The 12,140-nt window shown below is 43.4% G+C and overlaps 1 protein-coding gene across 2 annotated transcripts in view; it reads left to right on the top strand.

The window, feature by feature from the left end:
- The window catches only part of FCHO2 (FCH and mu domain containing endocytic adaptor 2), a 235,623-nt gene that overhangs the window by 149,211 nt on the left and 74,272 nt on the right, over positions 1-12,140 (top strand). For both annotated transcript variants that reach the window (XM_075325194.1, XM_075325187.1), the window contains exons 9-11: positions 1,606-1,650; positions 1,759-1,831; positions 4,314-4,338. In XM_075325194.1, the coding sequence (XP_075181309.1) occupies positions 1,606-1,650; positions 1,759-1,831; positions 4,314-4,338 (143 nt within the window). The remainder of the gene's footprint in view (positions 1-1,605; positions 1,651-1,758; positions 1,832-4,313; positions 4,339-12,140) is intronic.

Here is a 12,140-nt window from a genome sequence, read left to right as displayed (position 1 = left end):
TGAGGATTTTACTCGTACAGCAAGACTTTCTTGTAAACCGGGTTACAAATTTACATAAAGCCTTGCTTGTTAAGCGAAATTCTCGTTAAGTGGGTTACTCGTTAAGCGAGGTTCCACTGTATACTAATATCCTTGCGTTTTGGGTGTTAGGATAGTAGAATTAATTTCTTCTTGCCTTTTATAATTTGCATTTAATTGGATCATTAATTGCACAAAGATTCTCACTCTCTGAACACATAGATTTCACATTTCTATTATTAAATTGTATACTTAGTGCTTTGTGCACCCTGGAATTGAGTAGAGTAATGCGGGCGTCACACGGTACGATCTATCCTGCAATCGCACGAGTGATCGTACCCGCCCCCGTCGTTTGTGCGTCACGGGCAATTAGTTGCCCGTGGCGCACAAAGTCGTTAAACCGCCGTCACACGTACTTCCCTTCTAAGAGACGTCGCTGTGGGCGGCGAACATCCACTTCCTGTAGGGGGAGGGACGTTTGGCGTCATAGCGACGTCACACAGCCGCCGGCCAATAGAAGCAGAGGGGCGGAGATGAGTGGGACGTAAACATCCCGCCCACCTTTTTCCTTCCGCATAGCCGGCGGGAGCCGCGGGACGCAGGTAAGCTGTGTTCATCGTTCCCGAGGTGTCACACGGAGCGATGTGTGCTGCCCCGGGTACGATGAACAACCGGCGCAAAGAAAAATAAGCGACTTTTTAAAAATAAACGACGTGTCAACGATACACGATTTGCGAACGTTCTGCGTTGCTCGTAGGTGTCACACGGGACGACGTCGTAAACGATGCCGGATGTGCGTCACGAAAACCGTGACCCCGACTACATATCGCACAATAGATCGTCTCGTGTGACGCCCGCATTAGTTTCAATGTGGTGTCTTTTCTTACGACCATCTGTTTGTAGACAGTCTAAAACAAGAGCCAACTACGTAAATAGATAGCTATCATTATGGAACATAGCGATAGAATATATCTGTTTTCAAGCTTTTGTCTGTTTCATATAGCTTAATATTTGGGATAAACCAAGGTATAAGATGCATGACCACTAAACCTTCGACTATAGTGTGTACTCACACACATACTCATATATCTTTAATAAATCTTAACACCAACTATTCTTGTTTATTAAATTTAGTACAATATGTAATAAAATCCCACATTTACAAAACACCATTCTGCTTTTTAATATATTTTTTTTAATCTGCGTTTCACATGATCATGTCCTACACACTTATGGGCACTAGGGGGCGATGATGCGGCGTGCATCGTGTCCGCAGCGCTGTCACTGTACATGGCGGAAATGTGATTCAATTATTTTCACCATAATCTAAGGGTTTTTTTTAAACATTAAACATGCCATAAATCCCAGGTCATTAGTGACAATTGATTTAGTGTTTATTCTTATAAATCTCTACAATACACAAAATAATATAGCAGAACTTTTGATTAGAATATTGGGGATGCATTGATGACGTGGTTACTTACAAATCTGCTTGTAACCTTAATTTTTTGGCTTTTCTATTAATCTACAGCATATTGGTTATAAAGAAATCATTTTTACTGAACTTCAGGGGTTTTTTTTGTCTAGGTCCCATTGAATTTGAGGAATGCAACGCGGCCGTGGCTGTAGAAGGTACGCTCTGTTACGTCATATCATTGGGCAACCAGAAGGGTTCTATTTATTGCTCTATAAATAAAGTGCAATTAATTTCAGTACCTAAAGTCAGTATTGTAATTTCAGGGGTAAAGCAGAAGAAAAGAAAGACTTTTGGTCTTCCAACTAAAATAAGGAAGAAGGATGGCACGGAGTCTGTGTAAGTACTGATTGGGATAGTATGATTACCATAGCATATAGTTATTGAATGTGAAAAGTTGCACAAAGAGATGCTACTTCTTCCTACTCCAACTTATTCTGATTTTTCAGACCTAAAGAAATCTTTATCAGCTGTGGCTTCTCCACCATTTAGTATCCACTATTAGTTGTTTGATTATCATTTAGTGCATTGGTTTAAAGATTATGACCATTCTTTCAAGTCAGAGTGTGGAGAGGGAGGGAGGCATTCAAGGTTTCAGGGAGGGCAGGTCACAAACGTCCTATCATTGGTGTGCTTAAGCACATATTGAAACCGTAGAGGAGACGTCTCATGGGCTTTTACTACATTGATGTAGATATGCTGTCATGACATCATAGATTGAAAGCTCTTATTAACAGGGCTCTCACTCGTTTGGATTGTTCATTCACTTTGTTACTGCCTAATATCTGAATTGTAAAGTACGATGTAATATATGTTGGTGGTATATTAATAACGATTAGTATCATGAGGGTATTAATGTGCTTGGACACTCCCTTACTGCTGAAATAGACCGGGCCACATGAGAAAAGTGAGAAACTAGGAGCAGGCTGTAAACTGGTTATTAGGAGGTCAGATGACGAGAGATGCAATAGAGATTACAGCCTTAAACTTGTGTAAATTGTTACCTCTGATAAATGTAAAAATCAATTCTCCATGTCAAAGATGTGTATAGCTCTACTACAAGCACTACCCCAGCATGTTCCCCTCCCCCCATCTTTGGAGATTTTATTCTAAGGTCCCTGCCCCTGGTCTTATACTCCCTCTCCAACAGCTCAATTGTTTTTTGGCACCACTCCGGTCCCTCGGTGCCGTCTGGTGACTAATTTCTAACTGGCCAAAAGTCAAAAGTTAGGTTACAAGTTCTGAATGCAAGTCTATGAGAGCCAGAACGAATATTTCACTGAAAAAATCACTTTCTAAAATATCAATTCTTTATTGTACTAAAAAAAATTTTTTTATAAAAAATACATACAATTCCTATAGGATATAGATTGACAAAATAGTCAACAAGCAGCCAAATACAATGAACAATATAATAGACCTAGACCTATCATGTAGCAGAAACACCAGTGATATCCCCCAGCCGGGTTCAATATATCACTGTGCCAATCAACCTATTAATATATATGTATATATGTGAACATCAGCCATGTGAGGAGGTCCTGGAGCATTCCACATTAAAAACAACACCTTGTTTAAGCACCTGCTGAGATTATCTGCGTATCAGCGTATGGACTAATGAAAACCATTGTCTATGTTAATTGATGTGGAGTGTGCACCTCGACTGGGCAATTTTCTGCCCCACCCTTAGATATCAGTCAAAACCTTTAATAAAAACTGAAGAAACTCAATTCTGTCCTAGAGAAATTTGGATTAAAATCTAGAGAACAGCTGAAAAAATATTCAGTGATAAGGTTTTCTCTGTAACACTGTGATATCTGTATATGCCTCGCCTCACTATTTCTTTTGTCTATATGAATTAAATGTGTTATGACATACTATATACACCCCTGATGAGCCTCCGGTGTAGGAGGAGAAATGCGTCGGGTGAAAAATATTTAATGAAATGTAATCAGGAGTTTTGCAAATAATGTCATATAAACACGTTGTGACCTTGAGGACAATTCTGTCTGAGGCAAATAGACTCTGGGTACTCCCAATTTCCTTATTTTGGACCTATGGGAATGTCCAGGTGTAGACACGCCTAGACTAAATTTTCCAACCATATATATTAATAGGTTGATTGGCACAGTGATATATTGAACCCGGCTGGGGGATATCACTGGTCTTTCTGCTATATGATCGGTCTAGGTCTATTGTATTGTTCGTTGTATTTGGCTGCTTGTTGACTATTTTGTCTATGTATATCCTATAGGAATTGTATGTATTTTTTTATAAAAAAAAAAAAAAAATTTGTACAATAAAGAATTGATATTTTAGAAAGTGATTTTGTTTCTGTGAAATATTGGTTAGTTCACTTAAAACCATTCCTTTCTGTGAATAATGAGAGCCAGAACGAGGCTTTCATAGACTTGTATTGAGTTGTGACCTCTGGCGCTCTCCATGAAATACTGGAGCAGCCAGCAGGTCACAAATCACAGGACACCGACAGGAGCTAACGTGATAGTATGAAACAGGGGGCTTACATTTAAAGCACCACTCCAGTGGTGCAATAAAAAAAAAAAACGCTGTAGTGGTGCTTTTAATGTACAATATGCTTACATTATGACTGATGTCCAGTGGTGTCCATTAGATACTTTGTGTTTCAGCATAATCCTGGAGCTGCCCAGTTTTGTGTGGTAGTTATTGTCATCTCTGAGAAAAGATTATGTAATTTCTGAGTAGTAATAGTTGTGACGGGCAGGGTGGGAGTGTGAACATAGGACCGTGCAACCATCTGGCACCAGATTCCCTTATAACCTGTGTGTTCTCTTTTCGGCAGGGAGAATGCGGACGCTGATTCCATTGTAAGTAACTTACACTTTTTTATTCTAATAAGACATAATTTTCTGTGTCTATAACTCATCATACGAACTAAGGCTAAGTTCACACACTGCGTTTTTTTGACGCTGCGTTTTTGGCTGCTAAAAACGCACAAACGCACCCGCGTCAAAAAAAGCGGCAAAAAACGCATGCGTTTTTACCGCGATTTGGTGCGTTTTTGGCTGCGTTTTGCTGCGTTTTTGATCTCTGCGTTTTTCTGCGGTTTTCCAATGCATTGCATGGGGGGAAAATGCAGAAAAACGCAGGAAAGAATTGACATGTCCATTTTTTTTTTTTTAAAGCTCAAAAACTCAGCTTAAAAAAACAGTTGTGTGTGGACAGCAAAATTGAAAACTCATAGACTTTGCTGGGGAAGCAAAGTCATGCAGTTTTGAGGCCAAAAACGCACCCCAGAAACGCCGCTAAAAACGCACTGTGTGCACATAGCCTATAGGTACCGTCACACTAAGCAACTTACCAGCGATCCCAACAACGATAGGGATCGCTGGTAAGTTGCTAGGAGGTTGCTGGTGAGCTGTCACACTGCGACGCTCCAGCGATCCCACCAGCAACCTGACCTGGCAGGGATCGCTGGAGCGTGGCTACACGAGTTGCTGGTGAGCTCACCAGCAACCAGTGACCAGCTACACGTGCAGAGAGCAGGGAGCAGCGCACACTGAGCGCTGGCTCCTTGCTCTCCTAGTACAGCACACATCGGGTTAATTACCCGATGTGTGCTGCAGCTAAATGTGCACAGAGCAGGGAGCAGTGCACACTGCTTAGCGCTGGCTCCCTGCTCTCCTACTTACAGCACACATCAGGTTAATTAACCCGATGTGTCCTGCAGCTAGCTACATGTGCACAGAGGGCACTGACAGTGAGAGCGGGGGAGGCTGGTATCAAAGGTAAATATCGGGTAACCAAGGACAGGGCTTCTTGGTTACCCGATGTTTACATTGGTTACCAGCCTCTGCAGAAGCCGGCTCCTGCTGCCTGCACATTTAGTTGTTGCTGTCTCGCTGTCACACACAGCGATCTGTGCTTCACAGCGGGACAGCAACAACTAAAAAATGGCCCAGGACATTCAGCAACAACCAACGACCTCACAGCAGGGGCCAGGTTGTTGCTGGATGTCACACACAGCAACATCGCTAGCAACGTCACAAAAGTTGTTCGTTAGCAGCGATGTTGCTAGCGATGTTGCTTAGTGTGACGGGGCCTTAACCCTGAGTGTAGATCTACATTATTTGCAGTCAGACTAGACATTTCCAGTTTAAAGAGTTACATTTGGCATCCTGGTATATACTTGTTGTCTTATATGATCGTATCTAGTACAGTGCTGTTGGAATGGAGTGTGCTAGATAGATATCTGCCTATGTTATGCAAAGTCTACATTTTATCTCTGGGATGAAATTCCTTTTGCCCTGAGAGCAGCAGGGTAATAAATGCGTGCAGGGAACTTGATAAGGAAACATTGCTTGGTCATGGTATTGAGCTGGTGTCTGCCTGTGTGACATTTTAAGGTGGCTTTACACACTGCAACATCGTAAACGACATCGCTGTAACGTCACCGGTTTTGTGACGTAATAGCGACCTCCCCAGCGACATTGCAGTGTGTGAAACACATCAGCGACCTGGCCCCTGCTGTCAAGTTGCTGATCGCTACAAATCGTTCAGGACCATTCTTTGGTCCTTTGTTTCCCGCTGTGCAGCAAAGTCTGTGTGTAAAGGGGACTTAAACACTGGAAACGAGTGATGTCACAATATCTGTCAATCACTATTCTCTGTCAGTCGGTCTCTCCCTCTCGGTCTCTATTATCTCTGTCCCTCTCTCACAGTCTGTCGGTCATTTTCCCCTCCTCTCTCATACTCACCGATCTCCGGCGCGGCGCTGCACGGCATTCACACTGCTGCGGCGGCTTTTCCTCTTTTGAAAAAGCCGGCCGCTCATTAAACAATTTCGTATTCCCTACTTTCCCCGCCCACAGGCACCTATGATTGGTTGCAGTGAGACACGCCCCCACGCTGAGTGACAGGTGTCTCACTGCACCCAATCACAGCAGCCGGTGGGCGGGTCTATACTGTGCAGTGAAATAAATAATTAAAAAAAACGGCGTGCGGTCCCCCCCCATTTTAATACCAGCCAGATAAAGCCATACGGCTGAAGACTGGTATTCTCAGGGTGGGGAGCTCCACGTTATGGGGAGCCCCCCAGCCTAACATTATCAGTCAGCAGCCGCCCAGAATTGCCGCATACATTAGATGCGACAGTTCTGGGACTGTACCCAGCTCTTCCCGATTTGCCCTGGTGCGTTGGCAAATCGGGGTAATAAGGAGTTATTGGCAGCCCATAGCTGACAATAAGTCCTAGATTAATCATGTCAGGCGTCTCCCCGAGAAACCTTCCATAATTAATCTGTAAATTACAGTAAATAAACACACACACCTGAACAATCCTTTATTAGAAATAAAAAACACAAACACATTCCCTCATCACCAATTTAATAAGCCCCAAAAAGCCCTCCTTGTCCGGCGTAATCCACGGACCTCCAGCGTCGCTTCCAGCTGTGCTTCACTGCACAGTATAGACCCGCCCACCGGCTGCTGTGATTGGGTGCAGTGTGACACCTGTCACTCAGCGTGGGAGCGTGTCTCACTGCAACCAATCATAGGCGCCTGTGGGCGGGGAAAGTAGGGAATACGAAATTGTTTAATGAGCGGCCGGCTTTTTCAAAATAGTAAAAGCCGCCGCAGCAGTGTGAATGCCGTGCAGCGCCGGGCCGGGGATCGGTGAGTAGAGAGAGGAGGGGAAAATGACCGACAGACTGTGAGAGAGGGACAGAGATAGTGACGGACCGACAGAGAGAGAATAGAGACCGAGAGGGAGAGACCGACTGACAGAGAATAGTGATTGACAGATATTGTGACACATCACTCGTTTCCAGTGTTTGACTAGCTAGGTCGTTCTGCAGGTCCAGATCGCTGTTGCGTCGTTGGCCAGGTTTGCCTGTTTGACAGCTCACCAGAGACTCACCAGAGACTTTGTAGCGATCCCGGCCAGGTTGGAATCGCTGGTGGGATCGCTGAAAGTCTCAGTGTGTAAAGGGGCCTTTAGGGAGAAAAAATTAGTACACCTATAAGAAGTATATTTCAGAACTGACTGCGGTTACTTTATATGAAGGTTTGATGTTGAGATTAGAACATAAATCTTTAACAGGCATAAGCCTATACAATGACCCGCAGTCCATCCTCATATCCAGGCAGGCTCTTTGTTAGGTGTGTCCACACCACATATACTGGGATTGCTGCAGATTTTCCATCTGGATTTTCTTTTTGAATATCCGGAACGGAATACAGCAGCAGTAAAGTAAATGGGATTAATAATCCATATATGCAGAAATTTACACATAGATATCGACCTCTTTTTCAACCTTTTCCCACATTTCAGGCTTTAAACATAAAAATAAAACTTTTAATGTTATGGTGAAGAATCAAGAACAAGTGGGCCACAATTGTGAAGTTGAACAAAATTTATTGCTTATTTTAAACTTTTGTAAAACAAAATAAACTGAAAATTGGGGCGTGCAATATTATTCATCCCCTTTACTTTCAGTGCAGCAAACTCACTCCAGAAGTTCATTGAGGATCTCTGAATGATCCAATGTTGTCCTAAATGACTGATGATGATAAATATAATCCACGTGTTTGGAATCAAGTCTCCAAGCACCTGCTCTGTGATAGTCTCAGGGTTCTGTTTAAAGCGCAGATAGAATCATGAAGACCAAGGAACAGAACAGGCTGGTCTGTGATATTGTTGTGGAGAAATTTAAAGCCAGATTTGGTTACAAAAAGATTTCCACAACTGTAAACATCCCAAGGAGCACTGTGCAAGTGATCATATTGAAATGGAAGGAGTTATCATACCACTGCTAATATACCTGGCCGTCCCTCAGAAATTTCATCTCAAACAAGGAGAAGACTGATCAGAGATGCAGCCAAGTGGCCCATGATCACTCTGGATGAACTGCAGAGATCTACAGCTGAGGTGGGAGAGTCTGTCCATAGGAAAACAATCAGTCGTACACTGCACAAATCTGGCCTTTATGGAAGAGGTGGCAGGAAGAAAGCCAATTATCAAAGATGTCCATAAAAAGTGTCATTTAAAGTTTGCCACAAGCCACCTGGGAGACACACCAAACATGTGGAAGAAGGTGCTCTGGTCACGTAAAACCAAAATTGAATTTTTTGGGCACAATGCCAAACAATATGTTTGGCATAAAAGCAACACAGCTCATCACCCTGAACACACCATCCCCACTGTCAAACATGGTGGTGGCAGCATCATGGTTTGGGCCTGCTTTTCTTCAGCAGGGACAGGGAAGATGGTTAAAATTGATGGGAAGATAGATGGAGCCAAATACAGGACCATTCTTGAAGAAAACCTGCTGGAGTCTGCAAAAGACCTGAGACCGGGACGGAGATTTGTCTTCCAACAAGACAATGATCCAAAACATAAAGCAAAATCTGCAATGGAATTGATCACAAATAAAGGCATCCAGGTTTTAGAATGGACAAGACAAAGTCCAGACCTGAATCCGATCGAGAATCTGTGGAAAGAGCTGCAAACTGCTGTTCACAAACTCTCTCCATCCAACCTCACTCAGCTCCAGCTGTTTGCAAAGGAAGAATGGGCAAGAATTTCAGTCTTGATGTGCAAAATTGATAGACACATACCCCAAGCGACTGCAGCTGTAATCGCAGCAAAAGGTGGCGCTATAAAGTATTAACTTAAAGGAGACAAATATTATTGCGCGCCCCAATTTTCAGTTTTATTTTTTATAAAAGTTTAAAATAAGCAATAAATTTCGTTCTACTTCACAATTGTGTCCCATTTGTTGTTGATTCTTCACCATAACATTAACGTTTTTATCTTTTATGTTTGAAGCCTGAAATGTGGGAAAAGGTTGAAAAATTCAAGGGGGCTGAATATTTTCGCAAGGCACTGTTTAAGTTGTTTTATTTTTATCACAGCATATGACAAGACAGGAAAGCTCACAAATAAGCCCCACCATCCCCACAATAAATAAATAAACAAGCAGGGCAAGAAATACATGAGTAAAGAGAACAACATATGCAACGTTTTATTATCCGCACATTCTAGTAACATATAATAAGGAAATGTCCTATTTATGATTTACTTAATCACCCCGAGGCTCAATCCTGCAGTATGTCTGGTATTTAAAAGGGATTGTCCTCTACTGACAGCCCCTTCTCAATCAGTATGTTTCCCGCAAGTGTAATTATCGCAGTTGTTCTCGCCTCCAGTGTAGGCGCCATTCCAGTGACGTTGGCGCTGGCATTGATGCGATGCCTGTGGCCAATCAGTGGCTGCATCACTGTCCCCTCCTTCCGCCAAATCAGACATCCATAGGAAGTGAGAAAGGGGCCATAGCTTTGTCTTCCTCTGTATGTCAGTTACATCCACAGGACAGGGAAGTGGCTGTGAGCCATGGGACAGCCAGTGCCAACATTGCTGGAATGGCGCTGAAGGTGAGTATAGCTGCTCTTATTTTTCTTGGCTGAGCAGTGGAAGATGGTGGTGAGAACGCCTGTGCTGCTGTGTAAAGAAATCAGATGAAACGCCCCAGAATTGGATTTATTGAACGTGTTTCAGAGTAATCTCCTTCATCAGTACAATCACAGTTGAATTCTTCACCTGGCAGCGCTGCTTGCGGTCTCACCCCCGTCTTATACTGTTCAGCTGTCTCCACCGGGGTCTGCAGCAGCGGTCTCACACAACTTTACCAGGTGAGAAAGTCCCTGTATGCTAGTCTCCTAACATCTCACGGATAACACCATGTCGCGCTATGGTCTCTTCCTGTCTAGTGTATTTTCCTTGTGGGAAACCGTGATTGAGAATGGGTGGTCGGAGTAGTGGACAACCCCTTTTAATGCAAAAATCTGAAATTCCTCAAGGCATAATAGCAACCATCCATCTAAAGTCACCCCTGCTACTTGACAAAATATCCTTCACCAAATTTGTGGTATTCTATTTGAGAGAAGCATAATGTGACTCCACCAATGTGTCACCTATTAGGATGCTTGCTGCAGTTTTGATATAATCACTATTTTATCACCTTAAGGCTGCTTTCATACTACGTTTTTTTAACATGCGTCATGAACTTTTTTTTGCTGTAAAAGTGGATCCTGTTTTTACAAAGAAAAACGCATGTGTTATTTTGCAGGATCCTGCCACTTGAAGTTTATGGGCGGGCATTGAAGTCATGTGATCGTGAGTGAGGGGAACTGAACGTGATAGACTGTGAGCCGGCATCTGACAGCTGCAGGCCCTGGTAACCAAGGTAAACATTGGGTAACTAAGTGAAGTGCTTTGCTTGGATACCCGATATTTACCTTGGTTACGAGCGTCCGTAGCTGCTAGGAGCCGGGCTGCCTGCTCCCTGCACACATAACCAAGGTAAACATCGGGTAACTAAGCGAAGCGCTTTGCTTAGTTACCCAATATTTACCTTGGTTACGAGCGTCCGTCGCTCTCTGGCGGGAGAGAGAGGAGAGAGAGACTGATCACGCCAGGCTGGTTTCTGGGCATGCTCAGTAGAGCAAGCAGGATCCTGTCTATCAGCATGCCAGCGTTCACATACATTTGCGTGCAGTGTAGTCAGGATCCAGCAATTTGCAGTATTTGGACGCAGCTCAAAATTGCTACAAGTAGCGTTTTTGAAAAAAGTAAAAAAAACTGCAACTCGCTGGATCCTCACTATAACGCACGCAAACGCATGTGAACACATGTTGACGCGAGTCCATTGCAAATGCATTGAAATGAAAACGCATTTGCACTGGATCCGTTTTTGCGTTAAAAAAAACGTTCATGACGCATGTTAAAAAAATGTAGTGTGAAAGCAGCCGAAGATGTAGCAGATCCTGAATGCTGAGCTCTGTATAACGCCACCAACGTTCTGTGTGTGTAGACTGTGCTGTGGCAGAAAATTGCTAATCACTGGTGAGTCGGGATTACACAGCATGAGGACCGCATGGCATAGTCCTGTAGTGACACACTCCTGTTGGTGAAACAGTGGTTTTATTGAAACTACAAGCAGCCAAGTAAATGACATTGCTGGAATCAGCGTCTCTTCCAATACATCATGCTCTTCTCAGACTTAATAACAAAAACCTGCTGACACATTCCTTTTAATTAAATGAGCTGTGGCCTCCACCCTTGTCCCATGAAAATGTCAAGATTTGCAAATTTTGCACAGATTCGGATTGGCAGCTTGTGTGCTCTACATAGGCAGAAAGCTGCCAGTTGGTGGTGGTGGGGGTGGGCTTGGACTACTGGGCAGCCGCTTTACTAGTCCTCTAGTGATAATCTCCTGGTGATAAAATAATCATTCTATCAGAACTACACTAAGCTGCCTAGTAGGTGATATACCAGTGTCAGAGCACTGAAGATCATGATTGGATCAGCGTTTGTGACATACAGAGTTGTACAGAGTTGAGGAGATTGAAGCTATGTGCCTTTTATATATGTAGTAGGTGCAGAGCGTTGTATGTGACAAACCTGCTCCCATGATGATCCTCACTGCTCCGATGCTGGAGTGGTCCTCTCTAGCGATGCTGTAATGACGGGAAGGGAGTGAGGTGTCCCCAGCGTGGTCAAGAGATTATTATTATTTATTTATAGAGCACCATTGATTCCATGGTGCGGTACATGACAAGGGGGGTTACATACAAAATACATATACAAGTTACAGTAGACAGACTGGTA

The sequence above is a fragment of the Anomaloglossus baeobatrachus genome, chromosome 1, assembly GCF_048569485.1.
Source record: "Anomaloglossus baeobatrachus isolate aAnoBae1 chromosome 1, aAnoBae1.hap1, whole genome shotgun sequence".
Lineage (NCBI taxonomy): Eukaryota > Metazoa > Chordata > Amphibia > Anura > Aromobatidae > Anomaloglossus > Anomaloglossus baeobatrachus.
This window is presented reverse-complemented; position numbering and strand designations above follow the sequence as displayed.